General features: G+C 34.5%; 3 protein-coding genes and 1 long non-coding RNA gene across 4 annotated transcripts; 2 read left to right on the forward strand and 2 right to left on the reverse strand.

Annotated features, from left to right (window-relative positions):
- The first annotated feature begins 1,450 nt into the window (after window positions 1-1,450).
- On the forward strand, window positions 1,451-5,772 carry LOC110782007 (glutathione S-transferase TCHQD). The gene is made up of 3 exons (XM_021986051.2): window positions 1,451-1,644; window positions 3,286-3,578; window positions 4,640-5,772. The coding sequence occupies exons 2-3, from the start codon at window positions 3,370-3,372 to the stop codon at window positions 5,232-5,234; spliced, it is 804 nt and encodes a 267-aa protein (XP_021841743.1). The 5' UTR covers window positions 1,451-1,644; window positions 3,286-3,369; the 3' UTR covers window positions 5,235-5,772.
- Window positions 5,773-6,002: 230 nt separating this feature from the next.
- Window positions 6,003-10,556, reverse strand: LOC110782006 (wax ester synthase/diacylglycerol acyltransferase 4). Its single transcript, XM_021986049.2, has 5 exons — window positions 10,009-10,556; window positions 9,064-9,639; window positions 7,800-8,150; window positions 6,452-6,589; window positions 6,003-6,308 (listed from the first exon to the last, which is right to left on the reverse strand). Exons 1-5 carry the CDS (start codon window positions 10,225-10,227, stop codon window positions 6,162-6,164), a joined length of 1,431 nt encoding a protein of 476 aa, XP_021841741.1. The 5' UTR covers window positions 10,228-10,556; the 3' UTR covers window positions 6,003-6,161.
- Window positions 9,585-11,654, forward strand: LOC130468105 (uncharacterized). Its single transcript, XR_008928505.1, has 2 exons — window positions 9,585-10,163; window positions 10,870-11,654. It is a non-coding gene; the product is annotated as an uncharacterized lncRNA (long non-coding RNA).
- Window positions 11,655-14,098: 2,444 nt separating this feature from the next.
- On the reverse strand, window positions 14,099-19,691 carry LOC110781940 (wax ester synthase/diacylglycerol acyltransferase 11). Its single transcript, XM_021985988.2, has 5 exons — window positions 19,319-19,691; window positions 17,502-18,092; window positions 16,600-16,950; window positions 15,837-15,974; window positions 14,099-14,520 (listed from the first exon to the last, which is right to left on the reverse strand). Exons 1-5 carry the CDS (start codon window positions 19,613-19,615, stop codon window positions 14,377-14,379), a joined length of 1,521 nt encoding a protein of 506 aa, XP_021841680.1. The 5' UTR covers window positions 19,616-19,691; the 3' UTR covers window positions 14,099-14,376.
- Between the last annotated feature and the right edge of the window lie 1,345 nt (window positions 19,692-21,036).

The raw sequence follows: 21,036 nt of genomic DNA on the forward strand, positions 1-21,036 counted from the left end.
GGTTTACCTGGTACGAAGATCACCGAATAACAATTGGGATTCGCGATTTTGATTAATTTCCATTGAGGACCAGAAATTCGAGCTTGGAAGGAAGAAAGAAATGGGGGAAGAGGCAGAGCAGGTTCAACAGAAGAGAGAAGGGATCGTTTTTTTTTTAAGATTAATAAGTTAGTGGGGTGGGGGATTAAAATTGGAGGGAAAATTTTAGAAATTTTTTTTTTGTTCAAAAGTCAACCACGTGCGTGTCACGCGCCAGTCAACGCCGGAATCGGTGGTTGACTACCGGAAATTGACACTTGGTCCTGATTGACAACAAAAAATCCAATTTGGGCCTTGGTTGACAACTTTTTTTTTAAAAGGTCCTTTTTGACAATTTTCGTGTTTTAAAAGGAGCTTTATGACAAATTTTCCTTTAATTTTTAAGTTTTGCATAATTCATTAATACTTGTACAAAATACGGAGTATTCAAATCAATAGTATAGAGATAACTTTGTTCCCCTCAAAATAAATAAACAAATAACTTTGTTAATATAACGTGCTTTGTCGTGCTGGGTCGAGTCGTGCTATGCCTTGTCGTGATTATTCCAAAAAAGTGCGGCCCACGTTCGTGCTCATGTCGAGCCGTGCTTTCTTCGTGTAGGGTCTCGGGCCGGCCCGACCCACGACAATCTTTACTAACACCCATAAGAAGAAAGAGGAGGCTATTAATGATTAAAAAAAAACTAAATAGACCATACCCAGATTGCTACTTTAATAAACTTTGCTACAATTTGACTGACAAAATTGACAACGTACAAGTTTGACCAAAAAAATTACTTGCAAGTATACATTAGTTAAAACTATAAACTTAATTGTTGTTAAAAAAAAATGCAATCATACTCACACACCAACAGACTACAAAATAAAATTTGATTGATATGGTCAAAGTTAGTATATGAACAATGTAAAATTCAAACAGTTGCAAGTACTTAGAAACGTATTGAGAATCTGTTGTAAATTATCCAACAAAACGCCTTATATAAAGGACTTCCCCCATTTCTAAATAGATACATCAGATGCCTTCGGTCGTTTCTAAATAAATATATCACTTGATCACTTCTATAGATAGATATTTTCTACAACCCTTTAAGGGTTTGATTTGGGTTATGTTCTCTTCACCTTATTTTTATTGCTTATTAAATCGGACCATATCAGGGCAAAAAAAAGCAAAAAACACTTATAGAAAACATCTACACTAAATCAGATCAGACCATATCAAAATATATCAAATCAGATCAGACCAACAAAATAAAAATTAGAAAATCAGGCCAGAATAGGTGAAAAGTTAAAACCGTTGATGTGGAGCTACATTGCTCCAACATTGAACTCCCAACTAGGATCTTGGGCTCTAAATTTTTTCACAATCTACAAATCATTCCCCAAAATTGCAATTCTTTCTCCGATTCACTTTCCAAAATTCGCTCACTTTCTTCTCGGGATAAAAGGTAAGCGGGCCCACCAAATTGTGAGCTATTGACAACGACACTCCCCCATCTTCTCTCATCACTTAATTATTCTTCTCCCACTACAACTAAAAAATTAAGAAAAAACACTCTGTTTTCAGCCGTCAGCAAATTCAAGCAACGAAATTTCCAGTTTTTTCAGGCAAGTTTAGCATACCCTTTTCCTCCTCTTCTTCAATTCTCATTTTCAATTTTATTATTGATGTTTTTAACATGATAATTGGAATTTTTGATGTGGGTTTTTTGTTTGTTTAAATGAGATGATAGAATTCACAATCTGGTTCTTAAGGTGTATGATTCTTAGTCTAGAATTGTTAATTTTCTGGGTCTTTTTTCTTGTTTTTCATTGGATTTGATTTTTGTAAATTATCTTTCAGTTTTGTTTAAGGTTAATCAGTAATCTTTTCTAAGTGGGTGATAATTAATTTGAGGTTTTTGTGTTAATTTTTTTTATATAAATTTTCTATTAGTTTTGGCCTAGGGTTACTGATTAATTTCAAGTTGAAATGGGTTGTTTTTGTTAATTCATGTACATTTTTCTATTCATCAATCCGATTTTCCATGAAAATTAATAAATTGAAGGTATTTTTTTGATGGAATTTGTCAGGAGGTTTGTATTTTTATTGTTCTTTTTGTTACTGTAAATAATTTTCTAGCATGCTGCATATGCTGATTACTGAGGAAATATTATTTAAGGAAATTGGGATGTTGAAAGGCATGCCATTTTGATGACAGCACAAGGGGAAAGTCAACAGTTTTTGTGTGATAGAAGTATTGTATCAACTTTCTGTGATATAAGGTCTTCATTGATTAAATTGGAGATTTATGCCCATTTTCGAGTCGATGTCTGCTTCATGGTTAAGGCTTGACATACTGATGAAAACAAACACCGCAAATTAGTTCTTCAGTAGGCACGAATTGCTGACTTGAAGATGTAAATAATATCTCTAGGGGGCGTTTGGTATGTGGGAATGGGAATTTGAGGAATAGAGTGTGAGATTAGAATGAGAATTTGTGGGTGGAATTCCTTGAAAATTTCCCATTGACTTGTTTGGGAAGTGATGGGAAATAGATTGGGAAATACATCACAAAATTACGCAAATACCCACATAATACAACTAATCTGCTTACTCATTAATGACATTTTGGACATTTTTCTCCTTTCTCAATTCCCACCCCTTCCCTAGGTAATAAAATCCAGGGAATTGAGCCTAACATTTCCCATTCCCAAACCCATGCTCATTTCCCATTCCCACTTAACAAACATGAGAAATGGAGGAAGTTGGGAAATAAATTCCCATCCCCATCCACATTTCCCGCTAAACAAACACCCCCTAGTTGATTGAGGCCAGTAGAGTTGATTTGTGTCATTCTAGGACTGATGAGCTCGATATATTCTTATACGTGGTACATTGTAAATATACTTTGTTGTGTTTTTAATATATGGATGAAGACCTGAAGTTATGACGGAGTAATCAGAAAATATTATTGATATAAAATGCCGCAAACACCATTCTATTGTACTTATAATCCATGTGGTTTGGCTTCCTATTGCCCATCCTATTCGCCCATGAGGGGGATGGAGGGGGGGGGGGGGGGGGGGGGGCGAAAGATTGATCTAGTCATAACTGTATGTCAATTTAAAGTGTTTGCCTCCTATTTTGTGTTTATTACCAATTATTGAGTACTTTTTCAGAAATGTGTGTCGTAGGCTTAATTAAACTCTTAAGTTGTGTATTGCTCCTGATATTTGGGTAATGATTTTCCCATTGTTGTTTACCAGGAAACATTGTTGTGTCTGATTTGTTGGCCTAAGCTTTGACATACTGCCTACGTTTCATCCTGTGAAGTTGATGTTGGCGATACTATGCAATTATACCATCACCCCTTCTCTGTAGACAGCCAAAAGGTGAGACTTGCACTAGAAGAGAATGGGGTTGATTATACGTCATATCATATCAACCCTATCACTGGCAAGAACATGGAAGCGTCATTCTTCCGGATGAATCCAAGTGGGAAGTTGCCTGTGTTTCAGAATGGTTCTCACATTCTTTACAACACGATTGAGATTCTACAGTAAGCAACTTTCTTTTGCCACTTTACTTTTACTCAAATTTATATGCCTCTCATATCACATTTTCCCTTGAAGCTCGCATTTGGGGTTCAGTAGATTACTAGATATCTTCACTGTATATTCCATTAGTTTGAGAACATAAGTATCTGGCCTTTTTATTGTTGATTTTGTACTTAATTTAGTTATGCTATCCTTACATCAATGCGTTCAGTTTTGGATGGTGTTTATTGTCTTTCTAGTTTGAGTAGTTTCTAGCAAGATGTAGATGTTACACATACCATCTCGGTAATGCCTTCTATGAGGTCCCTACCTATGAGGACTAGGGGGGCGGGTCATATATGCATAGCCTTTCGTAATTCCTATACAATTGTAAAGAAGCTCTTTTTTAGCCTTCGGAAAACCCGATTTCTTCCATTAACCCCTTGATCATAAAGGTAGGCCTCCTACCATAGGGCTTTAGAAGGAAAGGTAAATTCAGTGGATTATTTGATACTGTCCTTTGTAATCATCCAAGTTGAAATGTATCCTATCAGGAAGTTGCATGTATCCAAGTATCCTAAAAGACACTTTCATTTTAAAAATAAAAGTTTCATGGTATTTAGATGCAAATGGTTTGGTAGGATTCTGTAGCCTATTCTGAAATCTGATAAGTTCAATTGCAACTTTTAATTTTTACTTTTAATCCTAATTTCATGAGATGCGATGATGGAAAATTGTAATGAACCAAGTGTAAGAGAAGGGCATAATAGGTAGTGAGTAATATCAGGTAGAAGATAAATAAGGTAGGTGTAGTAGAATGGTTATAAATAAGGGCACATTAGGTTATGAGACTATGAGAGGCATGTTGAGAATATGGTAAAGCTTAGGCTTTGGAGAGTGGTGTCCTCAAGTCACTAAATCTGGAGATTGGTGGCCTCAAGTCACTACTTTTGTATCCCCTTTTGTATTCATCATCTATCAAACATATTAATATATTTTCTGCCATTATTTTTATGCTCAAAATTATCAGTTCTTTAGAAAAATTTGGTTCTAGGGGACTGACGAACTGTCCTTTGAGTTGCAGGTACATAGAACGGATAGCGGCTGTCTCATCAGTTGGGGATGACATTAATCTCAGCAACCGAGAAGTCCTTGAATGGATGCACAAAATCCAGGAGTGGAACCCTAAATATTTCACGCTCTCTCGTGTCCCTGAGAAACACCGCCTATATGTTTCAAAATTCATAAGGCGAGTAATCATTGCTAGGATGGCAGAGTTTCCTGATCTAGCAAGTGCCTATCACCTTAGGCTCAGAAATGAATATGATACAGAAGAGAAGTTGAAAGATCCAGAGGTAATAAGGAGGGGTGAACTACATTTGGTTAGGCTTCTTGATGAGATAGAAACACAATTGAACAATACTTCATACTTAGCCGGAGAAGAGTTTACAATGGCAGATGTTATGCTTATCCCGGTATTGGCTCGCTTGGTGCTCTTAAAATTAGAAAATGAATATATTATTACTAGGCCAAGTATTGCTGAGTATTGGAAGATGGTGCAACAGAGGCCTAGTTACAAAAGGGTGATCGGGAGGTATTTTGACGGTTGGAGGCGGCAAAAAACATTGACGAAAACCTGGTGCTATATTCATATGAGGAGCTTGTTGAAGAAATATTGATTGTACAGACTACTACAGAGGGTTGAGAAAATAAAATTCTGAAGCAGTTTTATTCTTTAATTGTTATTGATTTTTGTTAGGGAGCATATTTTATGTTGTACAGAATTACAGAAGACATTTCAACCATTCTCTCTTTGATTTTGTAGTCATTTTGCATTTTGTTCAATTTTTGGAGGTGTAACTTGGAAATGTAATGTATATTTTGGTTGCTTTGTTAAACCATTTTTGAAATCAAATAATTACTTTGTACTATTACTAAGTATGTAATTTGCATTTTCCTATCACAGGGAAAAGGATGGAGTATCATATAACATTAACACCTGGCAGCTTTAGTGTTCATCCATTTATGATTCATGAGTAATGACAACCTTTTCTCAATCCTGTTTCAGTGTTGCTGGCCTTGCTGCAAACGGGATTTCTTGTAAGCATCGGGAACCCACCATTGTTCGAGCAAGAGTAGGGACGTGCAAAAGGTGTTTTTGAGACACTATTAATGTGCTTGGCTTTCTCCTAGCTTTATCATCATATTGGTAACTGGTATGTTCTTAATTTGATCATTGTGCAATGTATACATGCATATTGGCTTTGTTATGTGAATGCAGGGGACTTATATAGAACCCCTTTTTCTGAAAATGAACTGCAGGAGCATATTTGTTACCCACGAATAACTATGGTTCGTAATCATGGACGTCAGTAGTTTATCTTGAGATAGCAGACTTCAGGTTTATGAATCACTAAGTTACAATATCACAACAATGCAAGGAGAAATAGACATAGAACCATTTTCTTTTGCTTGTACTAGAATAGGAATAGTATCTGCTGACTGAACTGATCAAAGAAATGAAAGGCTAGAGCTAACTGAAATGTCATAATCTGAGATAAACCGACATCCACCTGAGGAGAAACTTTCTGTTGTCTGAAATCTTTTTAATGGTTCGTTGTGGCTGCTTTGTATGTCAAATCAAAAGCATTCTCGATGCATGAGGTCAACTTTTGTGAGTCTATGAATCCCTTTTCAACTCCTACTCCAATCCTCACAGTTTGCATGTAACTCATAATTGTTATTACTAGGCTCTGCAAATCCGTAGATTAATCATTAGTGGTGGATGAGGGGTCAAGAGTTAACTAAAATAGTAAGTAGTTGGCAATTTTCCAATTTTTACTGATTTTGAAATATCATGGAATATAGAATTGTATGAACCTTTTGTTATGCTTACCTTAGGAGTGCCACAAACCATGAAGTATATGCCTTTGACTGGATGATTAGCTAAGGTCACTTGTTCAAGTGGACCTATCATGTTTGACATTCCGAAGCTTGATTTGTTCATTGTATTGTAGATAACTTCAGCTGCTGACTGAAACAAAATGTAAACGTAGTTGAATTTTTTTTGTTTCTCTTCCTAGTGGGTTTTGTTTTTGTTATTTATTCCATCTTTTAGTAGCAAAGTTAAGGAACTAATACCCTCTCAAAAAATAAGCTTACTAGATAAATTAAAAAAAAGGAGGTTATCACACTTATCCGACTGGTTCTGTTGGGTTTTAGGGAAACTTGGACCGGTATTGAGTCCAGTATCCTCAAATTTTATAACTGCTCATACTGATACTCGGACTGCTTAGTTTCAGTAAGTACACTATTAAGATTGTTTTTGTAATTGCTTATATAAGACTTAGTTTAAATGTTTTTAAGGATTACTTTGTCTTTGTTATAAGTTCTGCCAATATCACTTACGTATAAACCTATGATTGTCAATACACCGGTGCTTATTCTCAATTTATCTTTGCTATTTTTAGGTAAAATCTAGACATACATTAATGCTCTACTTTATGAGTGAAAATTCAAAATCAAAATTTCATTGATGCTGCAATCTCTCAGAATTATACTCATCTGTGATCTGTGACTGAAGTTTGTCTAGTCACCAAGAAAGCTAAGTTTTCGACAGATACCTGTACTAATCTTGACCAGTGTTTAAAAAAGCGCGCTAAAGCTCGAAGCTCTAGGGAAAAGCGCTTAGTTAGATCTGAGCGAAGCGTTTGTGATTAAGTGCGCCGAAGCGCGCTTTTTGGCGCTTCATTGATTTTTTTATTTTTTTATTTACTTTACATCGAAAGATTTTTTTACATGTTGTTATTGTGTTTTGGACCACACCCTGTTAATCCTTAACAATAGAAAGTGGCCCAAGAGTCCAAAAGAAAAGGAAAAAGAAGAAAAGAAGAAGACAACAATCATTACAGGCGGCCCTAGCTTCTTGATAAACACTATGTTATGTTTTATTTTTGTTAAAACAAAGAATAATATATTTTTGGAAGCTAATCTAATGTTTATATATTTTTGTGGTTATTTTAGTAAGATATATATGCATAATAGTGAAAAAACCCTAATTCTTAAAAAGTGCGCTTCACTTCGATGAAGCGCGCGCCTTGCGCTTACGCTTAGGCTCTAGGACTCATATCGTTTTAGTGCGCTTTGCGCTTTTTTATGCACTGATCTTGACTAAAACTAACTGAAGTCTGATCAGGAAAACTAAAATGAAGACAGCATGCACATAAAGTATGATATTCAAGTACCTCAGGTCCTCTGCATTTCCTTACAATCTCTAGGCACTGAGCTGTGAGATAGAGTGCTGGTGAATTCCTGAGCCTCGTGATCTGTTTCTGTGCTTCGTAGATGAAATCAAGGGGGTTGGAGTATTTATCATCGACTAATTCAGGCATCGCTACATGCAAAAATGCAAATTGGTTCCCCCACATTTTGGTATGTGCCTTTTCCATTTCTTCAATTGACATATAACTTCTGGTGTTCCTAGTGTTGAGCAGCACCAATGCTGTAGATTGTAAACTGCTGGATTCTGTGTCTGTTGCTTGCATGTAGCTTCGAACCCCGAGGAAAATTATCCCTGCAAGAATGTCATTTATTGTCTGCAGGAGTAAACAGAATAATATCAGTATTGAACTACTGATTGATGTCTTTTATTGGCATTGCATCAGTGGATGAAATTAACGACTTTCTAGGTTCATTTCCTTAACTTTCATGGATTATGAATGTAAAGATACCAGAGTGTTGTGGCCAAGAAGAGGGTATAAGAGTTTTCCATTTATGAAAATCACCGTGTATAATCGATTTATCAAGCATTCTAGAATCCTTACTAGGTTGGTCTTGAGTTTCTTCTAAAGTTCAGCTGCAATTTTCGATTTTTCTTGCAGTTTGGTTTCGTTTTTCCTGTTGGCCTGGTCTGTTTGGGAATGTTTTAGACTTGCTAGTGTTCCAAGCATATCCAGACCATTATATGCTTCAGATTATTTTCACTGATAAAAGCTCCTAATAATTGATTAAAACTTATTTTTGCTGATTGAAACTGGTTGTTACTAATTACAAACTTATTTTAGCCGATACACTTGTTCACAGATTATTTTGACTAATCTGTTATGTTCACCTTATTTCCACTTATTTCAGGGAAAATAAGTTCAATTAAGTTCATACTCCGTATAAGATAAGTTAAGCAAAAATAAGGGTTACTCAAGTACAATTTATAACTAAAATAAGTTCAGACAAATGTAGTTAAGTTCAGATAAGATAAGTTCAGGAAAAATAAGTAAAAATCAGTTGAATAGAACGCATCCTAATTCACAATTTTATTTATTCTCTGAAGTTGCCATATTTTAGATTTTACAGATTAAAACCGATTTCTACTGATTAAAAACTAATTTTACTGATTAAATCTGATCTTTACTGAATGTGATCAATGATTTTAAGTTGAAGAGCGCGCCTAGATTGTTCTATGGAGTATTCTTTGCTGTAAAAGAAATGAAGACTGAGAAAGGAAAAACTTACAGTGCCTAATCTTGCTTTGATTTCTTTAATTTGATCCAGGGATAACTCTATAGTAGAGATTTTGGTTGGTTGGAAACCCAGACTCTTTCCAGACCTGATGGGTGTCTTATCATCTGCATTACAAGTGCTTTTCAGGAAACTCCACCCAAAATCATAAACTCCTTTGAAGATTGCAGATACAGTTTGTGGGAGCAAGCTTATAACATCCATGGAGTTCTTGCTCTTAAACTTAGAGCTTGATCTAGTTGAAGGGAATGTTAACGGAAGAGAAGGATCATCAGCTCTTTTCACACAGGAAAGAAGTGCTCCCATTAGAGAGTATCCGTCACCAAGTGCATGGTGAAGCTTGAAGATTACATGTCCAGCTGCTTTGCTTGTTGGGCAGTTGACTATGTGAAGTTCCCATAATGGCCTTTCTTGTGGCAGTGGATGTGCGCTGATTTTTGTCAGATATTCGTCGAAGAATTCATCGTATGATTCAGTTGATAGGTCTTCTGGGAAACTGGGAACGTTAATATGATCTTGAAGGTTCACTTCTACCCTTTTCCATTGTCTTACTCCAGTGTTGTCAGTTATCTGTTTGAAGCAATTCAGCTAGCTAGTTAGTACTTAGTAGCAATACTTTTTGTTTCAGGCTCCGTTTGGTTTGGTGTAAACCGTTTTCAGTGCAAAATGATTTTTCATGTAAAACACTTTCCGAGGAAAAAAAACAATTTGAAACTAGTTTTCCTTTGTTTGGTTTCTTAAGAGAAAATGGGAGAAGATGGTGAAGATCAAGGGGAAGAAGGGAGAGGGAGGAAAGGTGGAAAAGTAGTTCATCTCCCAAACTAAACCACGTAAAATGATTGAAAAAAGGAAAATCGTTTTCCATGAAAATGTTTACACCCCCTTACCAAACAGAGCCTAAATGTAGAAGAGGAAACTAGAAGAAAATACAGTTTTTACCATGATTGATGAAAATCTGGGGTTGATGGGAAGGAAAACGTCTCGAAGTTGTGTGACAGCACATGAATCATCAAAGGGAACTTCAGTTTCCAGAATTGCAAGGATGCAGACTGATAATGCTTTGCTGTTGAAGTATTGTCCGGTAGGCGATACAGGTTCTGCTTCATCATTTTCCTGCAGCTTGGCTCTTTCTGTTATTACTTGCAATTTCGACTTCATTTTTCTTATATGGATAGATTGCTATTGTGAAGTAGGTAATTATACTGCAGTATTTTTCGCGTTATTTTGGTTGTGGTGGTGATAATGGGAACAACTTTTGCGAAATTTTATAGTATGAACATATTAGGATTTCTCAATCAAACATCAAGTGCATAATTTTGTTTAAGTTGAATTTCCTGCATTACATACTCTTTGTCAACTACCAACTACTCAGTTTGATTTTTGCTAACGTTAGTTGTCGGTCATTATTGTTTTCGCTAACGTTGTCTGAAAATTATTAGTTGCACCGTACACCCAAGGGTATTTTTATGTCCATTGGTGGTCTTTACCACATTTTCTCCTTACGTGTAAGGAGAAAATGTGAGAAGGTGCACCGTGCATCCTGGTGTATCTAATATGCTCTATTAGCCATTATTGTTTTCTTAGCACTGCTTGCCGAATGATACTGCATCATAACTGTCATGATTATGATAAGCTTTTAAGCATCCTGCTAATTGTGTGGTTCATATAAGCTAATCAAATGACGCACAAAGTAATTCCTCATATGATATGAATGACTTATCTAGCTGAAATAGTAGTTATTCAGTTATAGTTTTAACCAAATAATGAATTATTCCTTTCACTGACCCGTTTTATCAACAGGTAATTATTTGTTACCGCAAGTGCGCTGTGCTGTTGTCTGAAACCAGCAGAGTTGAATGGGATATCTAGTGCAGCATAGTGATTATGGTTAGTTGGAAACCAAGAAGAAAGAAAGTCGTGGGTCGGGCCTGGGACGCATTTTTTTTGGAAAAAGCACGACCCGGCACGACAAAAACACTATATTTAGCAAAATTAGGCTTAGGCACAAGGCCCGATCTGGCCCAACCCGAAGCCCGGCCCACAACCATCTTTATTGGCGCGGAAGCCTCTTTGAAGGCAGTGGGGGTAATGCAATGACTTCATTCCCGTACTTATATTCAAGATTGTCAACTACTAGTACAAACTACCCATATTTGTTGTCCCGGTCATTTTCATTGCATCGTACGTATGATATCCCTGCAGTTATGCTGTCGAGACCAGGACCACTATCGGGTTATTATGCATCCAAAGTACCGTATCTTTTGGCTTGAAGCGTTCATTTTGAATACGTCTATTTCCCTAATTAACTAGCTAGTTAGCCAACTGACATGGTGCGAGTTCACCAAAATGCCCGTGATGAGAAATTTGTAAACATTAAGGGCAACATTTTACGTGCCCCTTGCTACGCGCTTAATTGTTAGGCTAATTAGCCGGATGTTGATTTCCGATCCCCCGGTTCTGGTATACAGGAAGATTAGTAGATATGAGGTGAGGGCCAGCCTTATGGGTAATAAATTTTGATGTAATAATTTCTGAAAGATGCAGCGTAAATTGATAAATAGTCCATGCTTTTATGTTTTCTGGTACATGCATGATTCTCAGTTTTCTGCTTCTGCATAATTGCAGGTTGACCACTTCATTTTTCTGAGAAATGATTCAAAAACAATCGCCACATTTGCGCAAGCCATTATCTAAAGCAGGTGAATGCTGATGCAATTAAGCAATTTCATACTCAAGATCTATCAACTCGATCTCATTCTCTATGAACTGAGATCATACCAATGAGGTCTTGGCATAGTGGTTAAGACTAAGGGTGTGTCCGTGTGTGTACGACGAGGGTGAATCACTTTACTCGATTTTACATACACTATATTTTGTCCTATCAATTTTTCACCATAACTTAAAAGTAACCATGCATTCTCTAATGGGGGCAAACTCATATTGCTTCTTGTGGATTTTGAGAAATAATAATGCCTTTGTTTTTTTTAGGGGCCTATTTTATAAATAATAGTCAAATTCACGTGCGTTGTACGTGTCCACTAAGTAACTATAATCTTTGAATTAATTTGTTTGTTATGGCATGATAAGATGTCATAATATTGTTGTTTACGTTAACGAAAAGTATTATTCTTATTTGTAAGCCAAATATGTACATATACATACTCTTGGCTAGATATACGAGAAATACATTACAGTTCATAACTTTTGTGTACCTTCTATCATGCAACACTTCTACAATTTGTTCGACTCCCAAATAATATACTTCGTAAAAAAAAAAAAAAAAAAAAAACCCAACCTGTCGGAGGAATAAATAAAAAAATTCCTATAGACCTAGAACAAATCAAATAGGATTCAACTCTTGATGATTTATGTTTGCCAAACGCTATTCCAAGACATCAAATTTTGTAAAGTTGGTGATCTTACTTTTTTTATGTTTGGTATTTTGCATGCGTTTTAACAACTAATGTGCATGGAGATTTCTCTATTATTTTTATTTAAACAAGTCAAACTACAATTATTTATAATGTTTTCACTTTTATCAAAATTCTGATATTAGGAAAATGAATTTTTTTTAATGTTATAATGGAAAAAGTTTGAGAGATTAAATAACACCATGAATTTAATAGGTTAAAAAAATCATATGACACAAATTTTGATAGAATATTAAGGCATTTATGTGATAATATAAAAGGAAATATAAGAATATTTTGGGACACCATAAAAGAAAAACTTAAAGAAAAAAAAGGACTAAAAGAGTACTTAAGGTTTAGCTATTGTCAAGAAAAAGTTTTTGGTAATTTTAGTAAATATCTTTTAAGTTGATTTCCTTTTATATTGTACTAGTTTAAGGCTTTAAGCCCGTGCGATTGCACGGTGTGTATTTTGTACCATTATATATGACAAATATTTATAGAATTTTTTAAATCTATTTTTCAATTACACAAGTCCATTTAAACTATTCGAAAATGATAAAGGTCGCAACACGCGACATTTAAGCCGTGTCACAATGATGACATGGCATGCTTATGTGTCATGATTTAAATTGGAATCTAAAATATTTAACTTATATATATCCTATTGTACATGTTTAAAATAAAGGTAAGAAAATCTTAATATTTTAATTTGTTTCTTTTTTTATATCGATTACCTTATGTACATATTTTCATAGTAAAAAATTTGCATTGATAGTAAAAATATTATGATGACTCATAGCCTACGTGGCGCCTAAATGTACCAATTAAACTTCGACTGTGAGATTGCGACAACTAAATGTTGTCGCAACTTGCGACCTTTATCATCACCCACCCTAAACTATTTAAGCATGTGTTAAATTCAGTTTCTATTAATTATTTACTAATAATAATTAAAGTCTGGATTTACGAGTAATTTGTTGATGTTAGAGCACCCTTCAATTATATGGTGAGGTTTTAGTTTGAAAATATTCCACATTGATAGTTTGAAAGAAGTATAAGTGATCGATTTAAATGTTTTGACCACCTATATTGTTTGAATTGGAATAAGCTTAATTGGTTGAACCAATTGTATTTTGGGCTTATCCGCTTATGTATTAAGCTTCCGAGTTGAAATTATTATCCTCACTTAACTATTCTTTATGTGCTCTTTAATTTTCACAGACGAATCAAACAAGATCCTACCGGATTTTTTTTTTTTTTCCATATGTATAAATCACAATTGATCTTATACATTTTCTCAATGGCGAGACTCTTAAAAACTAATTTTTCATTTATTAATAAAGAAATTATTTTATTTTTTTCAGAATTATTTTCCCCACAGACTTCTTTGTAGAGATGGAAAAAAAACCTCTTTAAGAAGAGTTGTAAAAAATGAGAACTATTGCATTATTTATAACTCCATTCAACGGGGCTCTTGTTTAGCAACACTTATTTCTCCTCTTAAGCCCCTATTTGAGTTTCCCATTGAAGATGATTTAATAATACATTATTTATACTAATGATGTATTCCGTTTCTTAATGTTCTTTACGCTTGCTTTTTGTACAGACTCCAATGCAATATTTAACGACTTATATATCAATTTCCGTATGTAAAAAAATTATAAAAATTTGATATTTTGAAAATATACGACGAAACCAATCTAACAAGATCTTACATGATAACATTTTGATGTATATAACAGTGAGAATCCACGATCAAAGTTTTCATACTTTGGACACATATTCCAAAGCGTAAAGAACATTAAGGAACGGATGTAGTATTTAAAAGTCTTGGTATTGGGCCTATGGGCCTTAAATATGGATTTGGGCCGTGTTATCTTGAATGTCCCCTTAATTAGCTCTTTGTAGCCGCCTCGTATATCATCTCGAATGCATTCATGAAACATGATTCCAACCTTTGTGAGTCTATGAAGCCCTTTTCAACTCCAACTGCAATCCTCAATGTTTGCGTGTAACTCATTATTGTTATTGTCAAGCTCTGCAAATCCATTACAAATGTGATTAAAGGAATTAAAATGGGAGATACTGTAAGATACTTAAATACTTCAAATAAAACTCTGCCCCTTTTGTGTCGAAAATTTATACCCGATCCTGATAGAAGCATGCTAATCCAGCCTAGTCCAAAAGGCCAAAATGGATTGGGCCCGCGTTTGGCCCAATACCGTGTTGATTGAAAACATGCCGGAAACCCGATAGGGCCAACTTTGATTAGCAGTTATTATTACCACATTTTCACAATAGATGCATTGTTTTGACTTTTATTGTTATCAACATGACAACACCTATTGTTGAACTTTTTATTTTTATTTTTAATTACTCTGTATTTATTAGTAATAAAAATGCAAAATAAATTATATTTTGGTAACATACATTAGAGATACTCCAATGGATAGCTACGAGGTGGTGTAAATTTGTCAAATCAAATTTCTAGTTACAATGTTTTTAAGCTACAAAGTTTTCAATTAGTTGACTACAATACTATGTAGGTCCTTATAATATTTTATTTAATATACAATTTTATTTATTTTACCTTTTCCATTTTTTTTCGTGAGCTACCTACTCATATGCGCTACAATATTTTAATAGTTGCTTACGTAATTCATGTACCAACGGTTGGCTACTAGCTCATATATTTTTATTTTTTGCGAGCATATCCTTTTTATAACCATTGTAGTTACTCTTATTATAAATAACTAGTTATTGCCCCGGGCGATGCCCCGGTGACTATATGTAATTTGAGAACTAATCTTGATAAAATTTGAGTTAAATAAAAATAATTACAATAGTTTGATATTAAATACTTACATATAACATGAGATCAATATTTGTGCATAATTTATTTTTATATTTTATTTATGTAGTGAAAAAAAAATCAAGTATAGTTTAGTTTCCTAAGAAAATTATTAAAATGTATAATTATGGTAGGCATTAAAGTTTTAATACAAGGTATTAATAAACATAACTTATATGTTTTCTATTGCTAAAATATCATAAGTTGTATTATTGGATTAGTGGTTAAAGTTCTAACTTATAAACATGAAGTCATGGGTTCAAGCATTGATATTTGCATTTCTTCATCTTTTTGTAAGAAAATATTATATGTCAATGTGGTTATGGCGTGTCACTTGCCATCTAATGGTGGCAACATGTATGTTAACGTGGCTATGCCATGTCACTTGCCATCTAATGGCGGCGACATGTGACGAGATGGCATGAAATGTCATTGAGATTTAATAATAGTATAGATTTTCAAAAAATCAAAACAATACATTTATTGTGAAGAGGAGGAAATACCTTAGGAATACCAGTACACATGAAGTACATGCCTTTTATTGGATGATTTGCCAATGTCACTTGTTCAGCTGGACCTATCATATTTGTAATTCCCATGCTTGATTTTGTCAATCTACTATGGATGTTCTCAGCTATTGCCTGAAAGATAAAGCAACCCTACTTCAGAATTCTCTTCAAGCAATAAGTTTGTTTTTCGGTGTGTGTTTTTTACCTGAATTTCTCTTAACTTATTTTATTGGCCGGATCTGAACTTATCTTATTTTACGACTCTTATTAGAAGTTATAAAAATGTGTCATTTAAACTTATCGAAAATGATAAAGGTCGTAACATGCGACCTTTAAGCCGTGTCACAATGATGACATGGCATGCTTATGTGTCATGATTTAAATTGGAATCTAAAATATTTAACTTATATATTCTATTATACATGTTTAAAATAAAGGTAGGAAAATCTTAAAATTCTAATTTGTTTCTTTCTTTATATCAATTACCTTATTTACATGTTTTCATAGTAAAAATTTTGCATTTATAGTAAAAATATTATGATGACTCATAGCATACGTGGCGCCTATATGTACCAATTAAATTTCGACACGTGAGATTGTGACAACTAAATGTTGTCGCAACTTGCGACCTTTATCATCACCCTAAACTTATTAACCCTTATTTTATTTTATCTGAACTCATAGAGTCATAAACCCTTATTTTATCTTTATTACATTTCAAATAAGTGAATATAAGGTGAACTGATCAGAGTCGTACCTCAGATCCTCTGAATCTCCTTACAATATCCAGGTACTGCGCGGTGAGATAGACTGCTGGTGAGTTTTTGTACCTCGCGATCAGTTTTCGTGCTTCATAGACAAAATCAAGGGGGTTTGAGCAATTCTTGTTGGTTAATTCAGGTAATAATATTTGCAAATATGAGAATTTGTTTCCCCATATTTTGGTATCTGCATTCATCATTTCCTCGACAGACATGTAACCTCCTATATTCCTGGTGTTGTACAATACTGTAACTGTAGACCGCGACTTGTTGAATTTTGTATGTGTTGATTGCATGTATAGTCGAGTCCCCAGGAAGATTATCCCTGAAATAGCATCATTTACCTTCTGCAGGAGTTTATACACATATGTTAGTAAATAGTAATGATGTCTTTTTAATTTATTTTACGGGTGATCATTTGCGGGGTTGGGCGGGTAACGGGTCGGGACTAAGTTTTTTTGCCCAACACGCAAAAATGGGAAAATCAAACCCTTTTAACGGGATTGACTTCTTGTCCATACCCGCATATTAAAAAGGTCGGGTTTTTCCGCGATCTAACAGAGTAACAGGCCTGAAAATTGTTTTTTTTTGTTTTTAATTAATTTATTTTAATATTTATTGTTTTAAAAATTATTTTGCTTAATTTATCTCTAACTTTTTTATACCAATGGATAAAACAAAGTAAAAAAAAAGGTTTAAAATTGTGATATATTCTTGTAAGAATGGAAAAAGAAGCTAAGTTAGTTAGTTTCAAATAGAAAAGTTAATAATGAAAATGAAAATTTTTACCCAATAAGAGTCGAGTATCGAAATATTTTTCTATTACTTACGTAAAAAGGAAAAAGAAAAACCATAAGCATAATAAACTAACTCAAAAGAATAGAAAATAAATAATTACCGTGCCAAGATTTGTTTTGATGAGTTTGATTTGGTCAAGGGAAAACGCAAGGGTAAAGATTTTAACAGGGTGAAAACCCAAACTCGCATTTCCAGACCTAATAGGTGTCTTATCATCAACAGTATAAGAGCTTCTCAAAAAACTCCCAAAATCAGAAAAACCTCTGTATATCATAGACAAAGTTCTTCTTCCCATCACCATCAACCTCATAAAACCACCATTGTTGTTGTTTTTCTGAACTTGTTGTGTACTTACTCGAGTTGACTGAAAAGTCAACGGAAGAAAAGGATTATCAGCTCTTTTCACGCAAGAAAGAAGCGCCCCCATTAGAGAGTATCCATCTCCAAGTGCATGGTGAAGTTTGAAAATGAGATGACCAGCTGCTTTGGTTGTTGGGTATTTGAGTATGTGAATTTCCCATAATGGTTTGTCTTTTGGTAGTGGATTCATGCTGATTTTTGTAAGATATTGATCGAATTCGTTGTCGTATGATTGATTTGATAAGTTGTTGGAGAAGGTTGGGACTTTGATGTGATCTTGAAGGTTTACTTGAACTCTTTTCCATTGTTTTTCTCCTGTAGGGTTAGATATCTGCAAGAACCCATTCATGTAGTTAGTTAATGTGTGATTTATGTTACTCGAACTCTTTGTTTCAACTCAAATACCCGTGTGATCGTGTCAGATACTCGACATTCGGACATGGGTATGGACAATCCGACACTTTATTTTGGCCTAAAATCAAGGAAAATTTTCACAATTTAGCCGTGTTGGACACTTAGACACGTGCTAGTACCCGAGTCTGAGTAACTTAGTGTGTGATACTTGGATTAGTCAATAAGACACTAATTTTTTGTGCGGTCTCAAAAATCCGTTGCTAAATACCAAGACCTTTTGTTGTAAAGAGAGGTTTACTGGTTTTTAGAGGTTTGGACCATTTTTAGAGGTTTGACTAGTTAAAATTCTAAAAAAAAGTGTTTGGTAAAAAGAAGATTATTGAAAAGAGGATTGAGTTAAAACCTCTCATTTTGAAAAATCTCATTTCACCGACTTTTTACTTAGAGGCAGGGGCGTATCTATTTTGTAATATTCAATTACAATTTGTTGTATATAATACGGAGTAACAAGGAAAAAGGCTTAGCTAAGTTGCCATTTACCTTAAGCATTGTATACAAGCAACCAAATTAGAAACCTTGCACCAGTAGTTTTTATTTTTATTTTTATTTTTCCACTTTTCTTTAATGGGTTCTAAGAGCTTCTAGCTAGTTCGTCAATGCTTCTTTAGTGTTTCATTATTTAACCTTCATATTTAAAGCGAGGTCGTGGGTACGATGACTAATGTAATGCAAATACTTTTTTCCAATGTAATTACTCCGTATTAATTAGTGTGATGAGATATCAAACTTATATAGACACCGATTTTTGAGCAATACTTTTAAAGTTTAATTTATTTTACGTCATACTTTGTATTAAGTTTTTATTAAAAAATGTCTACCCTACTTCAAAATCCTGAATACGCCACTGCTTAGAGGTTTTTTAATGTAACATTGTAAAAGTCATTTTTGCCTATAATTACTGTTGTTCCTAACAAAATTAAATAAATGCTACGGAGTATAAAACACAAGTTTCCATAAATGTCATTTTATGCAATAAAATAGCCAACAACTTTTAAAAAACCTCTACGTACTCATCAAATCAGCTAAACAAAAAGTAATCAGCTAATTGTTAATGTAAACGGTAAACAGCTAAACGTTAAACTCTAATTGCCAACAGGGCCCTAAGACTAGAAGAGTAAGAATAGAGGGGGATGTATACATTACCATAATAGATGAAAATCTAGGACTAATGGGAAGGAAAAGGTCTTGAAGTAATGTTGTTGCGCTTGAGTCATCTATGGGAACTTCAGATTCGAGAATGGCAAGGATAGAAATAGACAAGGATTTGCTGTTGAAGTATTGTCCAGTAGGAGATACTGGTTCTGTTTCATCATTTTCTAGCAGTTTGCCTTTTGTTTCAACGCATAAGTTTGGCTTCATTTTTGTTGTGGTTTTCTTATGATTGTAGGTTGGGGTGATACGAGAAGGTGCACCCAATTTATAGTAAAAGTTTGACTTCATTCATCAATTACTCAGTAGTGATAAAGAAAGAACAGTGGAGACAAGAACTTGGAAGATTAATTTTTGACATATGATGTATTCGCTCTGTTGTAGAATACTCGCAACACTTGTTTTTTTCGACTGTTCCTTTGCCGGTTTTTCGACTGTTCCTAAATACTTGCAACACTTCTATTTTTTGTTAGGGACCACGCTTATTTTATTATTCCTACCTCCCCAATAGTCCATGGAAATTATTAGGTGCACCCGGGTGCACCGTGCACCCAAGGGTATTTTTATGTTCATTGGTGGTCCCTACCATATTTTCCCCTCATATGCAAAGAGAAAATATGAGAGAGTACACCGTGCACTCAAGTGCATATAATAAGCTCTAAATAGTCCCTATAGATATAGGTAAGTTGTGTAACAATAATAATAATAATAAAAAATGATCCTCCCTACACATCCCCCTCACACCGACAAAAGAAAATGACTCATTATACTTGTAAAAAAAAGAAACTCACTCATCCACTTGCAACTTACGGAGTAGTTTATTTATTTCCTTGGTTATTCAACTCTCCTCCTAAAACTATGTTGCCGGTCAATTACAGTAGCACATTTGACTATCCTACAAGATATGCCGGAGGGGAGTCTGACTATACACAAGTCTAGCAAGGTTTCAGTTCAATATACTTCGTATATTCTTGTAGTCATCATCGGACGTTAGTCACGTTACACTAATGAAGTCTTAATTGGTCAACGAAATAAGACCTAGTGGACATGTGTACGTTAAGACACAAGTTCGAATTTTCCTTATATATTGTACATTACAATTTTATTTGTATTATCGTTATGGCTCATTCACGAAAGACAATATACTCTCCATATCCACCGATAAAAATTCAGATTGTAATTAACACAATTGCAAGCCAGAATTGCCAAACCCGGTGCTTCAATGCAAAGTTTGGAATTCAATTGACTGATCTAATACGGCTGCACAAATCAGAGTGATATAATCAACTCTTTTCTTTGTGCAGAATGAATGAGATCCAAGATTTATGATGATTGATTCCTCTGATAAGATAAGATATGCTCGTAAAATAAATTTGGCACAAACTCCAATAAATGGTGAACCACTCCTTAAAATTAAATTACTCCGTAAGATAAATAATAATTGTACCAATTGTCTATTGCTTCAGTGGTGATTAAAGCTGAACTTGATAGGGAGGACCCGTATTCGATCTCCCGCAAGTCCGCAACAACAATTGGGAGGAACTAAAACCTATCTCCGGATTAACTTTAAGGGTAAACTGGAATCTTGTCCCAGTAGAAACTTTAGTTCACAGAAACGTGAATTTGGGACGAGAATCAAGGGCGATATCTTAGTTTTGTGTTTGCTCATTTGCTTGATTATTGTTATTGTTTGTTGTTATTGTTCTGTTGAT

Source organism: Spinacia oleracea, chromosome 2 (genome assembly GCF_020520425.1).
Source record: "Spinacia oleracea cultivar Varoflay chromosome 2, BTI_SOV_V1, whole genome shotgun sequence".
In the NCBI taxonomy this organism is placed as follows: domain Eukaryota; kingdom Viridiplantae; phylum Streptophyta; class Magnoliopsida; order Caryophyllales; family Amaranthaceae; genus Spinacia; species Spinacia oleracea.